This window comes from Anomaloglossus baeobatrachus, chromosome 1 (genome assembly GCF_048569485.1).
Source record: "Anomaloglossus baeobatrachus isolate aAnoBae1 chromosome 1, aAnoBae1.hap1, whole genome shotgun sequence".
NCBI lineage: Eukaryota > Metazoa > Chordata > Amphibia > Anura > Aromobatidae > Anomaloglossus > Anomaloglossus baeobatrachus.
Window position 1 is genome coordinate 598,626,852 of NC_134353.1, and position 22,518 is coordinate 598,649,369.

The 22,518-nt window shown below is 39.1% G+C and overlaps 1 protein-coding gene across 1 annotated transcript in view; it reads right to left on the reverse strand.

The window, feature by feature from the left end:
- Nucleotides 1–368: 368 nt before the first annotated feature.
- Nucleotides 369–22,518, reverse strand: part of LOC142245467 (guanine nucleotide-binding protein G(q) subunit alpha) — a 165,731-nt gene continuing 143,581 nt past the window's right edge. The window contains exons 3-7 of the mRNA XM_075318195.1: nt 21,993–22,147; nt 21,545–21,673; nt 18,787–18,916; nt 11,517–11,670; nt 369–4,878 (exon numbers count right to left, since the gene is read on the reverse strand). Of these exons, the coding sequence (XP_075174310.1) occupies nt 4,688–4,878; nt 11,517–11,670; nt 18,787–18,916; nt 21,545–21,673; nt 21,993–22,147 (759 nt within the window). The 3' untranslated portion in view covers nt 369–4,687. The remainder of the gene's footprint in view (nt 4,879–11,516; nt 11,671–18,786; nt 18,917–21,544; nt 21,674–21,992; nt 22,148–22,518) is intronic.

The following is a 22,518-nucleotide window of genomic DNA, read 5'->3' on the forward strand; positions in this document are numbered from 1 at the left end:
CAATAGTGGCAGGTGACTTCGATTTAAAGCTCCACTCCAGTGGTGAAATACAACCATAACGCTGGAGTGCTGTTTTCAGTGTCACTGGTCTAGAGGAGGCTATTAGAAACAAGCAAACGGTATCTATATACACGAAAAAAATATTTTTGCACCCGTTTGTTTTTAGGCAAGTAATTTTACATATATAAGCTATATTTAAACATTCACTTTGGTTATATCCCAAGATTTTATACCTAAAAATCATGGACACATTATGTGATTAGGTTATACATGCATTTCCTACAGGACAAGGAAACTGTTTATTTAACATCAATTCTCAATTGTATAAAATTATCATGTAAAAATTGAAATTCATGACACACAAAAGGCATAATGCATCACTGTTTAATTTGATACTAAACAATAATTAAATAAAAAGTATCATTTTAAATTTGAAACCAAATTAACTAAAAAGTTAAAAAAAAAAAACAAAAAAATTAACAGATGCTTGATTATCGATTTGAAACATTTACCACATTCCAACATCTGTCTTCTGTCTAATTTAAGTTGTGGCAAATACGTCGTCCCAGAATAAACATACTGACAGCATAGCAAACCATTTAATACACATACATGACTGAGTATGTGCCATAAAATTTACATATACATATATACACCCAGAAGCACAATCTGTGGATCTTTGGTTGGATGTATAATTCGAGAACAGATTTTTCAAATAATAATGGTCATTTAAATAAAAATTTGGTTGGAGATACCTGTCCTTAAAGTCAAAAACATCATACAATGCAAATCACCGAATTTAATTTTATTAGGGGTGTTAATATGCCATTAGTGATGCAAAACCAGAAGAGAAGGAAGAGCTTCGTTTGTGTACAATGTACCACATAGATAGTAAAAAGGAGCAAAGCCACATCCAGTAGCCCTCGCATTCCATTTCTCCACATTTCAACTTATACCAACCCGCCCCAAAAATATATATATTTTTTAACTTGAACATTTAGAGAAACATATATACGTCACTCACTGAAGTGCTGTAAAGTCCAGCAATGCATTTATATGCTCCCCTTACCCTACACATTAGATTTCTCCTCAAAATTTGAGGTAATTTATGTGCGTCAGGATAACCTAAAAAATGTACACTTAAACACCAGCACATCAACATAGCCTGCACTTAAAACATGTATAGTAAGTAACCTACCCTCACCACTGCAGTACAGCGCATTAGCAGTTGATTTGAAATAGTTAAGTAAAAAAAAAAAAAGTCAAGTTCAAGGTAATTTATTTCAAAAAGCACACATTTTACAGTTTCCTTGTGCTAGCAATGGTCTAGGTTCCCATGCAGGACATTCAATGAAAAGCACTCAATTTTGGCAAATGTTTAAGGAAAAGAAAAAAAAAAGTTTTTTTAGTATTTTTTTGTGCCCTCGGCTTCTTGAGGCACAAATTTCTGATTTGGAGCTGTATAAGGCATGACCGTTCGATCTGGAAACACTGATACATTCTTAGTGGGAACCCCTTTAGCTTTGTGCGGGAGTGGGTTACATTAATAATAATAAAAAAAAAAAAAAGAGAGAAAAAAAAATGCATTGGTATCTAAAAACATTTGTTCACTTTCTGGAAGTCAATATAGCCCCATGAACATCCAGAGAAATCAGTCTTTTTTTTTTTTTTTGCCATGACATGTAGCTGAGAAAGTACAGCATGTAACCTCTCAGCCTCACAGTCTGGACTTTGTAAGGGTTAGAAAATGTCATGGCGGATAGCATTTACACCATGGCACTGTGTTCCTATATTCTTAAGAAAGGTAACGGCAAAGATATAGGTGCATAGAAATAATATGAAGATCCACTTCCCTCGCCCCATAACAAAAACAACCACTATTCCATATTGTGAAGTTTCAGTGTCAATTTTCATTTTTGTCACAGCATCATTGAAAAATAAAATTAAAAAACAAATATATATTCATATTTTCACTGACTAGAAATTCAACATTAGTGACAATTATATACATCAGAAGTGTGCTAACACCTTGTAGAATATACTGTACGTACTTGATATACTTTGTAATGTTAATGAAATACTTTCTGCAGAAGCAATAGGTGTGCAGTTAGGACCATGAATAAAAAGTTTGGATAAAATATATATATATAAATATTTTTTCTCATGAGGATATTTATACCCCTCTGTTTAGGTCATTCCAATAGATTGAGACAAGCCTTAAAACCTCTGAATGACTGAAAACATGTTGAACCCTCGAACTTGTGCTGATGGGCTACATAAGTAACCGTCACATTAAGAAACAAATCCTGAAGTGTGAACAATCCACATTCTTCGCATCAATGCAGTCCTCAAAGAAGAAAGCTCTTCAGTGTTGGTAAACAAACAATGAACCCTATCTCTTTTTTTCTTAGACATCCATTAGAACTTGTACCCATTTTTATATATAGTCCGGATGGCATTTGTTACCTGGGTACCAGAGTGATTGCTTAGAGTTGATGTTTAAACGGTAAACAAAAGGAAAAAAAAATAAAAAAATTAAATAGTCCTGATGGTAAATAAAATGTACATTCTCCTTTTAAAAAAAGAAAAAAAACAAAACATAAGCAACAATATTCGAAATGTGAATAAGCTATAAGACATACAATACAATTACATAGATACATATTTATCAATACAGCACATTCAGGTTGCCAATAACTAATGATTACAAAGCCAATATGGATGCTGCCATAATATTTATATATATATATATATATATATATATATATATATATATATATATATATATAGTAATTAGAGAGATGTATGTACAATGATTATAGCATTTATATTTGCACTATACCTACAAACAGTATTTTTCTTTTACTATACTTGTTAAATTACATGTATATTCTTGGGAAGCGAAAAGGAAGAAAGAATAAAGTTAGGGAGGGATTTCTGTTTGTTGTTTGTTTTTTATGGTAAGTAGTGACATTATCCATTGAATTCATACAGCATCTGACACTATGACAATGATTATGTCAGGACTGGATGGGTCAGTGTTTTCTTAGTATTCAGCTCATCTCTGCGTCCCTGAGGCAGTGGCTTCCGCATTCATGACCCTCTCTTTCACCCCCGCATCCCGCTGCATAGCAATGATACAAATGGCACGGCTGAGGAACCCCTCCACTTGGAACAGCTTGCAAAAACTCCACAAACTGTATGTTGCAACAAAAAAAAAAAAAAAAGGAAAAAAACAATGTAGGAAACTGCAAAGGAATGACATTCTGTGCATTTTATAATCATAAGGGACTAATACTTTGATTTCTCGTTTTCTTTTAATATTCTTTCTCATAGAAATCACATAACAACAGGTCTGAACATATGGAAAAAAAAAAGTGCCTTGGATAACGCTACTTATATTCGTAACTGTTCTTATTATCATGTTGGTCAGCAAATGAGTGCACTTATACTGTTGCAGGTTCTTCGAGACTCATAGTAAGAGCCTTATTATAAAAAAAAAATCTGTATGGCACCTAGCCTCAACAAAGGGCACCAAATACATCTTAAAATACAAGGCTACCTGCGCAGGTAATGCATGCACGGATTGTTTGGCAAGTATAATGGAATACTAGTAATTAAATACGTACTATATGAAGTGAAATGGCTTATTTGGCAGGCATCAGATGCAGTTGGAATCTAATCAGTCAGTTTTGGCATTTTAATTATGTACAGTACTAAAGAAAAGCCATTTTTGGCAACTAGATGTTGATTTTGCACAAATTTAGTCAGCTCTAAAACATCTTAAGAAAAAAATAAATGTATCCATATGATTAAACACAATGGAATAAGTTGGGGGTAAAGTGTTTAGTGTTCATAGCATTTGGGATGTGCAAGTAAAACATGAAATCTCTCCAATTGTTAATCCACTTCCCTTAAAAGAAAAATGGCACACTAAATAAGAGTCCCCTCTATTCTTTCTCTGTGTATCTTGGCCATTAGTCATCTGCCGTTTTGCCTGTCCTCTTATTCTGTGGATAGCTGAAGAGTGAACTCATGTACCTACTGCTGGATGAGTTCATTGAATCTTATTTCAAATTGACAAAAAGACAGTACCAAAAACCAAATCTACTTTATACATGTCAATAATTTAAAAATCACAGTATCAATACTTGTTATCCTTCAAAAAGTATATAAATTAGCAAAGGTGATGGCTTGAATTTAAACATTAAAAAAAAGAAAAATAATAATAAAAATAAATGTTATGCCCTAATTTCTTTCTCTAGAATAAGCGGCTCATAAAGGGGATTCTTGAACGGGAAACCTTATGGTATTTTTAAATTTGAAAAGGTTAAAATACCCTAAGAACGGAGAGCATCATGGAGAACTCTATGCATCCTGCTCGCTCCATAAAAACTAAATAGCAGTAAGGATTAAACAGGCCCCGGTGAGTGCACGACAATTCAAAACATAAGTCGTTTTTCTCCTAGAAAATTGGTGCCACAATGTTAGTGCAGCAGTCTGATTTTCCTCTACATAGTTTAAATAAAATCATAATAATTACTACAAACTCTGCGATCATTCACAGAGTTCAGGACAATAAATTAGTATTATGCAAATTGTTTCTCGTCTTCTTTTATAGATAATACAGTCCTTCTTGTATTTCTTCAATGGCCCAAAGGGGGATTGGGAAAACTAGCAGGCACAGTTAGACCAGGTTGTATTCCTTCAGGTTCAGCTGTAAGATAGTGTCCTTGACAGCAGCAAAGACAAAGCGAATGTTCTCTGTATCTGTGGCGCAGGTGAAGTGAGAGTAGATTATTTTGTCACTGTCTGGATTCAGATCTACGAACATCTTTAAGATGAATTCTCTTGCTGCTTGTGCATCTCGCTGGGGTCCTTTTAAGATGGAAAGAAAAAATAAATCATTATTCAGGTTTTTACAAATTACCACCCACTAACCTTTCCATGTCAAGAACAATATCTTCTGCGCCCCTGTAGGGTGGCAACAAGGTAAGCATGGACGTATGAGATACATCCTGGCTTCTAATGACCATATTTCAGCTTGGATCTACCATATTTCAGCTTGGATCTCGCCTAATACAGTGATCTAGAGATTGTTTTTAAAGGCAAGTCTCATCCAAAAGTATCTTTGACTGAAAGACAACTAAATCAATCACTTGTTAGTGAGAGATCTAGACAGTTGTGCAGCTCTCACTTTATCGACTAACTTTAGGCTGTAACATCTTGGGCCGAGTCGCGACTACAACCACAATCCAAGTCCCGTTTTAAGGCCTCATTCACACATCCATATTTAAATATGTACATGAAAAAATTAAACCGGTGTCAGTGTTTTACATCAGTATGTCTGTTTTTATCATCAGTGTGTCATCAGTGGTTTTCATGAATAGTTAAATAAAAAAAAATCCAAAGCTACTCCTATACTTTGCAATGTTAAAAATGTACAGCACACTGATGCCATCCGTGTACTGTACATATTTTCAAGCACCCATAGACTCGTATTGGTGGTCCTTGTGATCCGTGCTGCCGAAAAAAAAACCTGACATGTCTCTGTGTTTTGTACAGATGCACGATTCATATAAACACAGGGACATGTGAGTAGTAGAGATGAGTGAACCTGAGGCTCGATTTTCAAACCGAACAACTTAAAAAATTCAAGGTTTGGGTTCGGATGCTTTACTTGCGATCTTCACTTGTGCGAGCAATGCTGTGCTCAGGTATGCTTGATGCTCAGCCCTGTGAGAGCCTCTTGCAGTGTTTGAACATCTCGCACTGGAGGTAATATTAGTAAACTGGGAAATTTAACAGGGACCTCTTTCTCCAAGGGGCCCCAGGGTTTATATCCTGATGATAACAATGCAAGAGGACATGTGTGTCATCACATGTGACCAAAGGTCAATGCAGAAATCTAAAGCTGAGGAGGAGACAGGCTGGTATGTATGTGCATTGTGTGTGGATGGATGGATAGGAGATAGATCGGTACACGTGTTACACACAGGGTTTGGAGAGTTATGTTGATGTTCCAGAATGCAATATGACCACATTTGAATAAATATTGATTTTTTTTTATTATCAAGAATAAATGTGGATTGGGGAAACACGGGTAGCTTTAAAGTCCATTATTACATTAAACACTATAAGGGCAAGTGCACACAATGTCTTAGTGCATGTGTTCATTCTTTTGAGCATTTTCTATGCAACGACTTGCTGAGCACGTGGTTTAGTTTTTTTGAACATGCTTTAAAATAGTTAATGTTTCAAAAATGCCAAGCCGTTAAAATAAGTGACGTCCATTTTTATGGTGTTTTCACATTGGAAGATGCACTGTACTTTACAAGTCAATTTGAATGAAACTTATTGTAGTGGTTTCTTCATTAGTCAGTGAAATTAACATAAAAAATATACTAAAACAACCGGAAAAAGACCTCATAAAACCATGGGAAGACCAGCTCTCATTTCCTGTTGATTGTTCATACGTCCGAAGGCAGGGAGAGAGAAGCCGGCGCTGATAAGGCACGGGGCTCGCAGGATATCTCAACCTCACGTGTGACTTGAGAACCCAAGAGCCCACTCCGCTGGAACAGCACCACCAAAGGAGGGGAATATAACTTTTTTTTTTTAACTTATTTTAATGGGGGCTAAACATGAATGGAGTACAAGTAAATACAACTTTAACCCCTTCACGACCTTGGACAGATCTGTCCGTCCAGGATCGTGTCCCGTTAAGCCCCGCCCCCTGCCGCGGGCAGGCGGCATGGATCGGCACACATATTAGCTGTTTTCAACAGCTGACATGTGTGCCTGCTAGCCGCCAGTGGAATCGCTTCCACACACGGCAATTAACCCCTTAAATCTTGCTGACAAAGTCTGGCAGCAAGATCTAAATGCACGCGGCCATGTTTTTACTTACCGCCGCCCCCACCGGAAGTCACGTGTGTTATCACGTGACTATCGATGGTTGCCATCGTAGCACAGGGTCATGTGATGACGCCTGCAGCTATGAGGTTTCACTTTCGTTTTCCCTCGGCCGAGAGCAGAGGGAAAAACAAAGTGACTGAATCTGCTGTTTACAGCTGTATTGCTGTGATCAGCAGATAGATAATAGCGATTGGATTGCTGATCGCTATAGCCCCCTAGGGGGACTAGTAAAAAAAAAAAAAAAAAAAAAAAGTTTTAAAAAATAAAAAAAAACAAAACCTAAAAGTTCAAATCAACCCCCTTTCCCCCCATTGAAAATGAAAGGGTTAAAAAATAAATAAATATACACATATTTGGTATCGCCGCGTTCAGAAATGCCCGATCTATCAAAATATAAAATAAATTTATCAGATTAGTAAACGGCGTAGTGGCAAAAAAATTCCAAACACCAAAATTACGTTTTTTGGTTGCCGCAGGTTTTACGCAAAATGCAATAACAGGCGATCAAAACGTAGCATCTGCGCAAAAATGGTACCATTATAAACGTCAGCTCGAGACGCAAAAAATAAGCCATCACTGAGCCATAGATCCCAAAAAATAAGAACGCTACGTGTTTCGGAAAATGGCGCAAAACGTGCGCCACTTTTATTGGACAAGCTTGTGAATTTTTTTTTAACCCCTTAGATACAAGTAAACCTATACATGTTTGGTGTCAACAAACTCGCACCGACCTGAGGCATCACATAGATACATCAGTTTTATCATATAGTGAACACGGTGAATAAAACATCCCAAAAACTATTGTGCGATCACACTTTTTTTGCAGTTTTTCCACACTTGGAATTTTTTTGTTGTTTTCCAGTACAATATATGGTAAAACCTATGGTTTAATTTAAAAGTACAACTCGTCCCGCAAAAAACAAGTCCTCATATGGCAAGATTGACGGAATAATAAAAAAGTTACGGCTCTCGGAAGAAAAGGAGCAAAAAACAAAAACGCAAAAACGGAAAGTGCCCGGGGGCTGAAGGGGTTAAAACAAGAAAAAAAACAAACAAAAACAAAACACAATCTAAAGCAAAAAAGTTCAGGGTTTGTACCAGACACCTGGTGTCTGGGGCCTGAACTTGAACATGGACTTTTACTTTTGGGGATGTCTGCTGTCTTTAATGAGGAGTCCTGCTGTATTCTTCAACAGTTTTTAGCTGCTTAGACACTTCCTTATAAGAACTGCAACTAGGGCTTTTTTTTTTTCTTTCTTGAGTAGGGTTTATAATTTTAAGCATACTCAAAAAAGCACTAATAATCCTATTAGGGTTTATTTCCAGGATAGGTCTTATTTTCAGAGATCTATATCTTGCTCTATATCTATCTAGCTCGATAGCCATCTATCTATCAACACACACACACACACACACACACACACACACACACACACACACACAGGGCAGGATAGCCAAAGCAGTGCAAAAATAAGCATCCTTTACCTGGAATTTCTAAATACATTTATATTTGAGGATATGGAAAGGATATAAACACACACACAGGTTAAAATACACCATGTTCATCATGAATATTGCATCACTAACAAGACATTAAGGGCAGTTTGATATGGTAAAAGGAAGTAAAAGGTTTACTATAGAGGGGTAGAACAAAAATATCCTGTGAAACGTTAAGGAATTGCAATTATTTTTCTACAAAGCCTCCTCATTTCAGGGGTTCAAAAGTATTTGGACAAATTTACTTTTCCATAACTAAAACGATCAATTTTAATACTTTGTAGAGAATACTTTGCAGGCAATGACTGCCTGGAGTCTGGAAGCCATAGATGTTACGAAACGCTAGGTTTCCTCCTTTGCGATGGCAAGTCTTTGGGCAAGTCTTTTGGCAAGTCTATACTGACGTCAGTTGTTGCTTGTTTCTGGGTCTTTCTGCCTTATATTTTATCTTAAGCATGTGAAGCGCATGCTAGATGGGGCTGAGATCTGGTGATTGGCTCGGCCATTGCAGATTATTCTATTATTTGTCTTAAACGCTTTTAAGGTATGTTTTGAGTAATTGTCCATGTGTACTATGAAGCGTCATCCAATCAATCTTGATGCATTTGGTTTAATATGAGCAGAACGTATAGCCCTGTACACTTCAGAATTCATCAGGCTGCTTCTATCTTCAGTAACATCATCAATAAATACAAGTGATCCACTGTCATTGGAAGCCATGCATGCCCAGCCATCACACTGCCTCCACCATGTTTTACAAAGGTTGTGGTGTGCTTTGGATGATAAGCCGTCCCAAGCCTTCTCCACGCATTCTTCTTCCCATCATTAAAGAACTGGGCTGGCTTTTTTTTTTTAAATTTTTGTGGGTAAATTCTAAACCAGCCTTTTGATTATTAAGGCTACTTAATGGCTTGCAACTTGTATTTGCTCTCATGAAGTCTTCTCTTTATGGTAGACTTAGATACCGAGACACTACCTGGTTGATGTTCTTCACTTGGGTGGATGTTATGAAGGGATTTTTTTCTTCACCATGGAAAGGACTCTACGATCATCCACCACTGTAGTCTTAAATGGACGACCAGGCCTTTGTAGAGTTTTTAAGCTCACCAGTGCGTTTTTTTTTCTTTTCAAAATGTACCAAACTGTTGACTGAGCCAATTTTAACAGTTCTGCTATCTCTCAGATGGATTTCTTTTTTTTTTTTTGATGAGTTTCTCTTCCATTGAGAGTTCATTTCGCCACATGTTGTGTTTTCACGGCAGCAGCTTCAAAATGCAAAGGCCACACCTGTAATCAGCTTCAGACCGTTTACCAGCATAGTCGATGATAGATTAATAAGGGAATAGACCATGCAGTGTATTAAAAAGCTTTTGAGATAATTGTCCAACTAATTTTGGTCCATTGAAAAAGAGGCAGCTACATATTAAAGAGCTGTAATTCTGAAACCCTTAGGCTATGTGCGCACGTTGCGTCGGAGTACCTGCAGTTTATTCTGCACGTTTTCCTTCCCTTGGTTTTTGACCAAATGGCTTTTGACCATTTTTAGCGCTAAAAACGCATGCGTTTTTACCGCGTTTTTAGTGCGTTTTTAGCGCTTTTTACCTGCGTTTTCACCTGCGTTTCTGCAGATGCGTTTTTGAGATCAAGACACTGAGAAATAAAGTTGAATTAGTCAAAAAGAATGAAAAAAAGAGAAAAAAAGTATAAAATTAACTTTTAATAAAATTATATGGGAAATTATCAATTTTAATGTAATAATAGTGGTTATGCACATTTTAACAGAAAAATAGCTAAAGTTTATTATTTTTTTACATTTACATTTTCGGTTATTGTGTGTGTGTAAAGGAACATTAGAACCCATTTATTTTTGCCCAGAAAAGCATGCGTTTTTGGAGCCAAAAACGCAGTTGAAAAGCAGGTAAAAAGCATGAAAAACGCAGGAATTGTGATTTTGGTTGCTTTTTGCCATTTCTCATTGACTCCAATGTTAAGGAAACGCTGCAGAAATGGCAAAAACAACTGACATGCTGCTTCTTTTTCAGCATGGTTTTTGACCACAAATATGCAAATTAAACGCTGCTGAACAAAAAGCAAAGTGCAGACAGGATTTCTGCTTTTCCCATAGACTTTGCTGGAAATCAAAAATGCATGCATTTTTGCCCAAAAACGCTGCTGCCAAAAACGCTGCAGAAACGCGGTAAAAAACGCAACGTGCGAACATAGCCTTACTCCAATTAGGATGTGAATACTCTCATATTAAAGCTGAGTGTTTGCACTTTAAGCCCATATTGTTTTGTATATATTTAAAATACCAAAACTTTCCAAATATTTCTGGACCTAACTGTACACACACACACACACACACACACACACACACACACACACACACACACCACCTCTATTTTATAGAGGGATAGTATTTGTGATTAGAGTGGAGTGAATGAACACAAAATGGCAAAGCTATAAAATGTTGATGTGTGTTATGTTGTATTACATAGGGGCTAAAATGAGGCGGGGAACACAAATACCGTAGATAATACAGTATGCACTTTACAATTACTGTAATCCGTTTCTACCCCACGATGAGACATATGAAACAAACCAAGTGTTTGTAGGCATACTATCCTCTTTGCTCAGGTCAGTGGAAGAATCCTATCTAGTCTGTACCAATACAATTACCTCCTATGTAGTGATATCATAACCCAGCTGACTCATAACAGTGCAAAGTGTGCAGCCAGGAGCTTCTGAACCCTATCGGCACCCTATAATAACTTGTCTAAAAAGAGTTTAGAACTTCTACTGTGCCGATAATCAAACAAGCCAGCAGCCAAAACATTATTTTTTTTTAATATATATATATATATATATATATATATATATATATATATATATATATATATATATATATATATATATATACACATACATACATATACACATACACACACAACCTTCAGGGAAAAATTTGCATTTGACATGTTTTCATGATAGATTTTGTTTAAGTGATTAATGTGTGACCATGACTACATAGAACGTGGAAGCAGCCCACTTTTTCGAATTTGCCATTGTAAACTTTGATAAGATTGTGACTTGTTACTTACCATCATATTCCGGGAAATAATCAACTAGATGGGAGTACATAATTTTCTCCTCAAGGAGATCTTTCTTGTTTAGAAAGAGGATGACTGAAGAATTCTGAAACCATGGATATGTGATAATCGTCCTAAATAGTGCTTTGCTCTCTTCCATTCGGTTCTGCATGAACAAGTTAAGAACATATTAATGACAGCAAAGTATAGTGCATGCACAAGGCATCATCGATCAAACGTAATTTATTTGGAAACAGTAATCCTATGAGAATGTGATAGGATCAAGATTTATTGTGCCAACTTCTCAAGTTTGCAAGTAACAGTAAAATTATGTCCATGTTAGCTGACTAAGTTAAAGGAGGTTTTCCCACTTTCAGCTAAGTAGACCCCAAACGCTTGCAAGTGTGAAAATTAAAACCAGAGGATACCCCTCCCCAACTCCAGCAGTGACATCAGAATAACATTGTGCATCACCGCTGCAGCTGATCAATGAGCTTATACGCTCGTGACATTTACATCAATAGAGCCACTAAGCTCAGTGATTGTCTGCAGAGGTGATCTGTGATGATGACGTGACATCACCAATTCAGCCAAAACTCAGACTGGAGCATCAGCTCAGAGTCAGCATTTTGAGTGGACAAGAGAGAGTACCATCTGGCTTTATTATATTACAAGTCTGCAAACTAGAGTTGAGCGGATAGTGAAAAATCCGGGTCCGGCGGCTAACCGGCGGGTTGACAAAGAAGTCCAGATCCGATCCGGAGTTCGGTCCCATATATGTCAATGGGGAGTGGAATCCGGGGACGAGATAGAGAGAGATAGAGAGAGAGAGACACAGAAAGAGAGAGAGACAGGAAAAAAAAAAAACAACAAAAAACCCTGAATCCGGATCGTGCAGCTGAAACCGCGCGGTTCCGGATTTTTCCAGTTCGGGTCCGCTCAGCACTACTGCAAACATTTAGTGTCCATTTTGCTGAAAGTGCAAAAAACCCTTTAAAAGGGAATCTGTCAGGTTTTTGCAATGAAAGCCAAAGACAGCATGCTGCAAGGGTTAAAACATAGAATTCAGGCATGCCTGTCATGTCACAGTCTGTTCAGCTGTTTATTTGCCATGTCAGTGTAATCAGTGTCAATGTCACAAGCATAGCAGTCCAACATATCGCCTCCTCTGATTGACACCTGACTGACAAAGTACAATCTCTATAGAAAGCCTGGTGTGTGTGTGTGTGTGTGTGTGTGTGTGTGTGTGTGTGTGTAGGGACAGCTCTCTCCGTTGTGCTAAATGGCTACAATTATGGTTGTGTCAGAACGGCTGCACCCAGTAATTTAAGTGATACATCATTGGATTCGGAGTCTCTTTGCCTACAGCATGCAGCTCTCAGATAAGGTAGCAAAAAAAGGGGGTTTAAAGGGGTCTAGTACCAGACAAATATCCAAAATGTTTAAGTTTGTAAATTTGTTCAAAATGAACAATATTGCAATAAATGTTGTAATTTTATTTTGTTGTTTTGTCACTTGCACTAAGATCCCCCACTCATTTGCAAGCCACGCTTCTAATCAATGGGCATGTTTACCGTGCAAGGACTACGTGTCACCGAGCATCAAGTTTCTGTGCCTTCTGTTTTGCATCCAACCCCCTCCACAATATTGGACATACCACCATGCCTTCCAGAACTGAGCTGTCAAAGACGCCTCCATTTCTAAGCTAATCCAGCCAACCATGACATCACATTTACCTGCTCTTTTCACCATATTAATAATACATTTATATACTGTAGTTGTAATATATTCCGCAGCACTTTACAGTGAAGCGGGGACATTTACAGACCATATTAATTGACACAGCCCAACAGTTACAGGAGGAGTGAGGGCCCTGCTTGTAAGCTTAATATCTATAAATTGTGTGTGTATTTTTATATCGCAGTGTATACGTAATGCTGTATGTAACCACATAAAAAGCTCATCATGCACAGCTCAGAGTTTTAAGGCTGGCTATACACATTGGACGGCTGTTGCCATCAGATACTCTTGTAGATAGGAGTGCTCACTCCGCTACGTGTCAGTCGACGACTTATCTCAGGGTGAATACATGTGTGCATGGAAAGTACAAGTGGAATCGCTATCCACCTGTACCTGTTAACCCCTTAAAATGGCACTGTCAAGATATGACAGCGCCATATTAACATCGATAGCGGTGATCTGTACTCACAGGCAGATACCGGAAGTCACGTGACATGATCACATGGATCCAGTGGTTGTCATGGTAACACAGGATCATGTGAGGACTCCTGTAGCTCACATGACTAAGGTCCTGTGAGAGGCAGCCGAGTACTGCAGCTTACAGGAGATGATAATTTCTCCCGGTCTGAGCAGTGCTGCTCTGATCGGGAAAAATGAATGACCAATCAGACTGCTGATGCTTATAGTCCCCTAGGGGTACTAGTAATATAAAAAAAAGAAGTTTAAAAAAAGTTTTAAAAAATTAAAAAAAAATAAAAAACCCTAAAAGTTCAAATTACCCCCCTTTCGCCCCATTGAAAATTAAAGGGTTAAGAGAAGAAAAAAATAGACACACATTTGGTATCGCCGCGTTCAGAAATGCCCGATCTATCAAAATATAAAATCAATTAATCAGATTGGTAAATAGCGTAGCGGCAAAACATTTCCAAATGACAAAATTACGTTTTTGGTCGACGCATAATTTGCGCAAAATGCAAAAACAGGCGATTAAAACGTAGCATCGGCGTAAAAATGGTACCGTTAAAAAGTCAGCCCGAAATACAAAAAATAAGCCATCACTGAACCATAGATCCTGAAAAATGAGAACGTTACGTGTTGCGGAAAAAGGAGCAAAACATACACCACTTTTTTCAGACAAAAAGTAATAGTTTGCTGAAGCATCATTTTAAATTGATGACAGCATTCAGTGTTTTTGGGTAGTCTATCAACAAGGTACATCTAGAAGTGGCAATCTTTGCCCACTCTTCCTTGCAGAAGCGCTCCAAATATGTCATACTGCGAGGGCACAACACTGTACAACACTCTTATTTTGTTGATTTTGAGTTATGTCTATGGTCGCTGTCGTGCAGCAAAGGGTAATATCTTTCATCTTTAGTTTGTAGCAGAGGCCTGAAGGTTTTGCTGCAAAACTGTTCAGAAATAAAATTAACTAAATAACTAAAACATCAATTCCAGCAGCAAAAAACAGCCCCAAAGCAAAATTCTTCCTCCACCATGCTTCACTGTGAGTATGGTGTTTTGTTGGGGATGCGCAATATTGGCTCAAAAACACCTTTTGGAATGATGTCCAAAATGTTCAACTGAGGCTTAAGACACACAGCATGAAAATCGGAGCGAGTGGAATGCGATAACACATCGCATTCCACTCGGACTGATATTAGCCTATGTGACAGCATCCGTGAGCCATTATTTTCTCAGCCCTAATCGGACCGAGAAAACAATTGCAGCATTCGGCGGGTGCAATGCGATCTTTGTTTCTCTTGCACCAATTCAAGTCTATGGGGCAAGAGAAAAATCGCACTGCACTGGCAGAACAGCGGTGTACTGCGAGTGCAGAGCGAGAATGGCAATAGAAGGCAACGGAGGAGAGAGGGAGATAAATCCCTCCCTCTCCTCCTCAGCGCCGGCCTTCCCCTCCGCAGCGCCGGCCCGTCCCCCGCAGCTGTGGTCCGATCGCATGATTGGACCTCAGTCGCAGTGACACTCACATAACACTCTGCTTCCGCTGTGCTGCCAGTGTTAGCCGAGTGTGAGTGTCATGAGAGGATCGCAGTAGTCCCCTGTGTGGCCCTGGCCTTAGACTTAGACTATAACTTTGTCAGACATGATGTACAATGGTGCAAAACATAACTGTGCTTAGATAATTTTTTTTTTTTCTTTTCAAGAAAAAGCTTCAGTCTTGCAACCCTATCCCAGCTGCCAGACATATAAAGAATACAGGAGACTGCTTTCACATGCAGTACACAACCCATACTGCCAGAAATTCCTTCATCTCTTTAAAAAAATGACGGAAAGCGCCCTTAAAAAGGATACCACGGACACATAGGTAATATCAATGACAAGTGTTGTTGCCTAGCAAAACAACCAACAAAATGACATGAAAAAAAACCTTAAACAACTATGAAAGTTACTAAAAGGTTCTAATCAGTAGATGGATAATTAGAAATACAATAAATAGCCCTGATAATAGATGTAAACTAACAAAACAATATCTGCAAGTAATTTGGCTAGAGTGAACTGCTCTGAAACATTAAATGCATTTCCCATCATGGTGTTTCAGAAGGGGCAGTCTCACCACAACACACCAATGACTGCAGTAATAGATCTGCAATATAGAACCACTATCGCCCAACAGTGCCTTTGTTTAGTACATATAAGGCAGCAGAAAACTGCAAAATGAGTGTGTATTCTATGCAACACTGCTTCAGCCTATCTCCTCTGCCTCCTGCTTGTGATAAGTGTCTCTCGGTCAACTCTTATAAGAAGCGGACAAAGAAGTAAAACAAAGCTGAATCTCATCACAAATACTGGAGATTGTGAAAATGTGTAGTATAGCATAGATTGAGAGCATTAGTCAGGGCAGTATATCATTTTATGGACTTCTACCATATCACTAGATTCTTATATAAGGATGAAATTATATATTCAACAGCATGGGACACATATAGGGGAATAAGGAGTGTGAAGCTGGGTGCTGATGAGGAAGTATCTAAGAGCTGCCAAGAGGGATGGAATAAGTGACCTTGTTACCTACAGAAAGACAGAGACTGAATTCCTATCTATATAAGAAAGCATGTACTGGACTTGTCAGACTGGTGACCTCATGATATAATAAAGTGAAAAATATACAGATGCAACTAAGCTGGGATTAAATAAATTACAAAGCTAGAAAATGGCTGGTGAGTTAGTATTATAAGTGAAAGAAAAAGATGGCAGAGTGCTTCTTTAAAGTTATCAATGCCAACAGATCGCTTCGTATGATTTATGTGCAGTAAGTCAGTTTCTCAGACAAAGGTTAAGGAACATCTTTTATTTTATGTCTGATGCCTCCAAACAGTGTGTTGCCATTTCTGTCCAGCCAAATGATCTCCTGACATATCTAATACATTACTTTTACGAGCCTCACTTTTTCAATCACTGTGACAAAGGCAAGGAGATGGTTTATCTCGGTCTTGAAAAAACATAGTATATTACACTGCAGCTTTAAAAGAAATAATCCAATCTTTCACAAACTTTAGACAGAAATCAATTCATTTTGGTCCTAAATACTTTTTCGTCCGAGAACTTGCACTGAAATGCTTCACTTTAGAAGAGTTGTACAGAATAAGAAAAACATGGCTGTCTCCTTTACAGAACAGTCACATTCGCAGAACGGTTGAACGTGATATTGCAGCTTGCCACATTTAATTCAACATAGCGGATCTACTATACCATAGAAAGATATAGGGAAACATTGAAATGTTGGTTTATTTCATAACCGTAAGGCTATGTGCGCACTAGGCGGATTTTGCCGCGGATTTCCCGCGAATTTGCTGCATGTTTTGCTGCAGAAAATGTTCATAACCTTTCTGCAGTGATTCACCAGCAAAACCTATGGGGAAAAAAAAAAATGCTGTGCGCACTAGGTGGATTTTGACAGCTACAGGTTTTGCTGCGGGATTCCCACAGCAAAAAGAATTGCATGTCACTTCTTTTCCGCAGGTAGCTGCGGCATTTCACTTATGTAATTGTGAAATTCCGCAGGGAACAACCACCTGCGGAAAAACCGCACCAAATCCGCAACAAAACGCATGCGGATTTCGGTGCGTTTTTTTTTCCGCAAGTGCGGAAATCTTTCACAGTCTGCGGAATTTTCTTAAGAAAATTCCATTTTCTAGTTCGCACAGGGCCTAAAACGTAAGTATATTCTTAAAGGGAACCAAACATCAGGATTTTCGTGTATAAGCTGCAGCCAGTGCAGTACTGGCACTATCAGGCATATTGTGTACATACCATCAGGGGGCAGCTCGGGTGTTTAGGCAGTGAAATCCAACTTTATAAAGTTTGAAAAATCAAGCACTTTTTGATTGACGTGTGCACCTCTCTCCTAATGTCCGGGCGGGTTATGCACGTGTATCCCCGCCCCCCCCGCCGCCTGTTCCTCCCTCTCTCCGGTTGTATTCAAATTTCTCTCTTCAGAAACATGGCGCCGGAGTTGGCACCTGCGCATAGCGCTCATCTCCGGCGCCATGTTTCTGAAGCCTGCAGTAGCTAGTATTACCTGCAGCTACGATATCGTGCCACCCCAGGACACCGTGACCGGGTCTCGCAGCACTGCCGTCACGGGGTCATGTGAGTCCATTGTGAACTTACCTCACCTGACCCCCGATGTCGCTGGCAGGCTGCTGTTGGCTTTTTCTTGTGGCGTCCCGGTGTCCTAGGCGGCTGCTGTGTTGGCACGGTGTCCTGGGGCGGCACGATATCGTAGCTGCAGGTAATACTAGCTACTGCAGGCTTCAGAAACATGGCGCCGGAGATGAGCGCTATGCGCAGGTGCCAACTCCGGCGCCATGTTTCTGAAGAGAGAAATTTGAATACAACCAGAGAGAGGGAGGAACAGGCGGCGGGGGGGCGGGGATACACGTGCATAACCCGCCCGGACATTAGGAGAGAGGTGCACACGTCAATCAAAAAGTGCTTGATTTTTCAAACTTTATAAAGTTGGATTTCACTGCCTAAACACCCGAGCTGCCCACTAATGGTATGTACACAATGTGCCTCATAGTGCCAGTACTGCACTGGCTGCACCTTATACATGAAAATCCTGATGTTTGGTTCCCTTTAAAGAGTGGTAAATGTGATGCGAAGAACAGAGGTAATATCAGTTGTCAAACCAGGTACTTAAGGCGGGTATAAATGGCACAATCCAGGCCGCTAAATGACTTAACACAAGGCAATGAGTGCTCTATGCACAGAGAAGAATCGGTGATATGATCTTTGCACACATTGAATACCGTGTTATCAGCAAGAGCGATGTGCTCTTGATTAAAATGCGTAAAAATCATTGCTTTGGATGAATGTGTTTTGCTCGTCGGGTGCTTACTGTCCAGTTTAGACATGCCAACAGTCCCTTTCAATTCCCATATCACTGGATCATCTACATCCGGTTACCAATTATAAATGAAAGCAGGTCTTTCAGTGGCAAAAATTCTCTATAAAAGTCAGGAGGTGTGAATGTATCCCAATAATTCAGACCTACAAAGCAAAAGTAAGACTGACTTGCCTCATTATCAGACTCCACGAGCACCTGATCATATTCACTAAGAGCTACAAGGAACATTATGGAGGTGACATTTTCAAAGCAGTGTATCCACTTCCTCCTTTCTGATCGCTGCCCTCCTACATCCACCATTCTATAAAGAAGAGAGCAATGGTTAGCGGACAATGACAACATAACAGTAAAGAGAACCTGCCACCCTTGCTCCCGTATTATTATTCTAGCACCATTTAGAAATGAATATGCATTTTCCACCCACAGAGATATGGACCTTTTTATTTAGTGCTCATTTTTATGGTCTCCATAAAGGGGTATAGCTCATGGGAGTCTCTGGAGGTGAACAAAAAAATAAATTCACCATTTTTGACCTGGTGAAAGGTCTTTTAATTAGAGTAATGGCAAAGCACTGAAACACACAGTTAAAAAAAAATGTTTAGCGACAAAATTTAAGTGATTTGTAAAGTTGTTTTTTTTTCCCTAAATAAACAAAAAAAACCCAAAAAATATTCACTGCCCATCAGACCCACTAGGTTAAAATGATAAACTCAGGAGTTGCTGAACGTCTCCAGATCCAGAGCTTTGTCTCAGCCACTGCCCGGATCTTTGTGGATAGACTGCAGTGGTATCAACAACACTGTATGTGACCATCGCAGCCAATCACTTGGCACAGCGGCTCTGCAATGTCGGCAGCATAAGCCCCGGTGGGGGTTGTGGCAGTCACAAGTCCTGTAGTCGTCATCATGATGTGACCTCTGCAGCCTACCTACATAAACCAGGATGGTGGTGGAGACAACACTGGACCTGGGGAGGGTACAATTTTAAGATAGTGAAAGTCGATTAGTAGGGAAAAGTTTTAAGTCAAATTGGGAGGGAACAGATCTAATAGGACACCGTAAACATTCCAAAAATTAGTATAATCGCAATGCAATGTGGGGTGATGATGGGTTACCACAGCAGCAGAGGGCCTGTTCAATGTCCCAATCATTTCTATCTAGGAGACTGGTAAACTGAAAATAGACTGCAATACTTATGTGCTGCAGTATTGTAGAAATGGTCAAACAATTGCAGGTCACCAATGGGCTCTATAAAAATGTGGAAACAAAAAAAAGTAAACCCTAAAAATTATCCACTTTTTCTGAAACCAAAAATAAATGAAAAAAATAAAGTATGGATCGAAGCATCCATAAAAGTCTAAACCAAAGAAATGGGCCAACACACCTGTTGGAATAAGTGCAATGTGTAGGTGCCACTGTGGCCATAGACAAAACCTAGGATAAAAATAAATATGAAAATACCCTGCAGTAAGTAAATAGTAATAGTACATGTAAATAACGTAGGGAACTTAGCTGAACCTATTTTGATCAAAAAAGCTTGTGTCAACCAAGTTCCCCATGTTATTTATATGTATTATTACTATGTATTTACTTACTGCAGGGTATTTTTTCATTATTATTATTATTCATTATTTTTATTAAGAGTTTTATCCCTAAAAGGCCAATGTATCAAAATATAAAACCTATTCAGAAAAATGTATGGCTCTTTGAAAAAGGGGAGGTGAAAACTAAGGAGCAAAACTAAATAGTGTCTCTGTGAGAAACAGGTTTTTAAGTAATTTTTTAAATATATTAAAGAACCACTCCAGAAGGGTTTTTTTTGTTTTTTTTTTACCCCCAGCCCTGGAATGCGCTTTAAATTTAAAGAGGTTGTCCACTACAAAGCATAGTGGCCACATCGATTTAATGTGGAGACAGAAGGCTTTTTCTAAATACCTTCTGTTGTTAATTCTGCCTGTGAGTGGCACTATCGCTGTCCGTTCAGTTCCCATAACATGACCCCCGGCTGTAGTGACCTCTGATGTCCGGTGAGGCCATGTCAACTTCCGGAATTGGAAGTTGACTTCACATCCCCGAGGTGGGACCCAGTCTCCGTAAGTGACTGGGCTGTGGGCGGAGTTTCACCGCACATCACAGTCCAGCATCACACTTGCTTGCAGCACTCTGCAGTGAAGGAGAGAGAAAACATGCACGATCATGGGCTGTGACATGCGATAAAGCTCCGTCCACAGCCCAGTCACTCACCAAGACTGGGTCCCACCTCAGTGATGCCGGGTCAACTTCCAATTTCGGAATTTGATGTGACATCACCGGACATCAGAGGTCACTGCAGCCCGGGGTCAAGAGATGGGTTCTAAGTGGACAGCGATAGCAATGCAGGCATAGTTGACAACAGAAGATATTTAGAAAAAGCCTTCTGTCACAGCTTTACATCGATATGGCTACTATGCTTTGTAGTGGACAACCTCTTTAAGCCCCCGGTCAAATACTCACCTTCTGGCAGCTTCACCTTTTACAGATGTCGCTCTGGTCCCATAGTGACATCCTGTGACCGTTAACTTCTGACTGGCCGAAAGCCAGAAGTTACATCCCAAGCTTCTAACTCAGAGCCAGAATGAAGCCAGTACAAGGCTCTCTAAAGAGATGCATTGATATTGACCTCCAGTGCGCTCCATAAAACACTGGCGATGCCGGCGGGTCATAAATCGCCGAAGCTCAATGGAGTGGCGGTGATAGAGGGTGAAGACGCCAGAATGTGAGCATCAGACAGAACAGGAGAAATGCATTTAATGCACCGTTCCAGCGATGCAATAAAAAAACAAAAAAACAAAAAAAAAAAAACCTGGTCTGGTGCCATCTGGCTACTACCTTTTTTTTCCCTCAAAAAAGGCCAACATACATAACAGTATTTCTACCAAGTTATTTTTTACCTGAAGATGACACTTTGTAAATCGAATGGATATTCAATTATTCCTGTTGTGGGCACTCTGACCCTGAGCACATCTTGTTGAGAGGGTAGATATCCATGATCTGAAATACGGTCCAGGTCATTAAGATAACTACAAAAGAAAAGCAAGAAAGCAAACACCGTTAACATACAGATTTATAAAAAAGTGACCAATGCACAATATGCAGTCCTTATTTATCAAACAGTTTACCTGGACTCCGGCATAGAAAAGGTTATATTCGTGCAACAAGCATGTGACACACTAACATGGAAATGTGACTTTTCACAAGAACAGCAGTGTGAAACCATGGAAGGACTGAAAATGGAGACAAATCTGCCACATCATAAAAATGGATATTACTGGAAGGCATCCGAGACCATATCAAAAACAAATGTCAACTGTCCTCTATGCATGAGCAACAAATACTTACTATTTTGTAGAATCGGAGAGCTGATATTCCCGTCTCCTATCATAGCATTCTTGTATGCCAGGGTCATTCCATAAGTATTTTATTGCATCTACATAAGGGTTCTCAAATGAGGACACCTTCTCTATGTCAACTTCCCGAATTAACAGTGCATGGCCCTTTAAGAAAAAGGAAAACAGTAAGTTTAGTAAAATACATCTATAAATTGGATAGTCCAGTTGCAATTATATTACATAGGAAACTGTAAATCATCTGGTACATTAATAATAGCTGCGATTGTAAAAAAGACTGATTGCACACAAATGACAGATGAGAAAAGAAAAATATTCAGTTTTCAGGATGAAACAGCATTTTTTTATAAACTTGTGTGAACCCTAAAGCTGGGTTCACACATAGCGACAGCGACGTCGCTGTTACGTCACCATTTTCTGTGACGCAACAGCGACCTTGTAAGTCGCTGTTATGATCGCTGCTTAGCTGTCAAACACAGCGACGCAGAAGCGATCATAACGACACGCGTCGCTGTGCT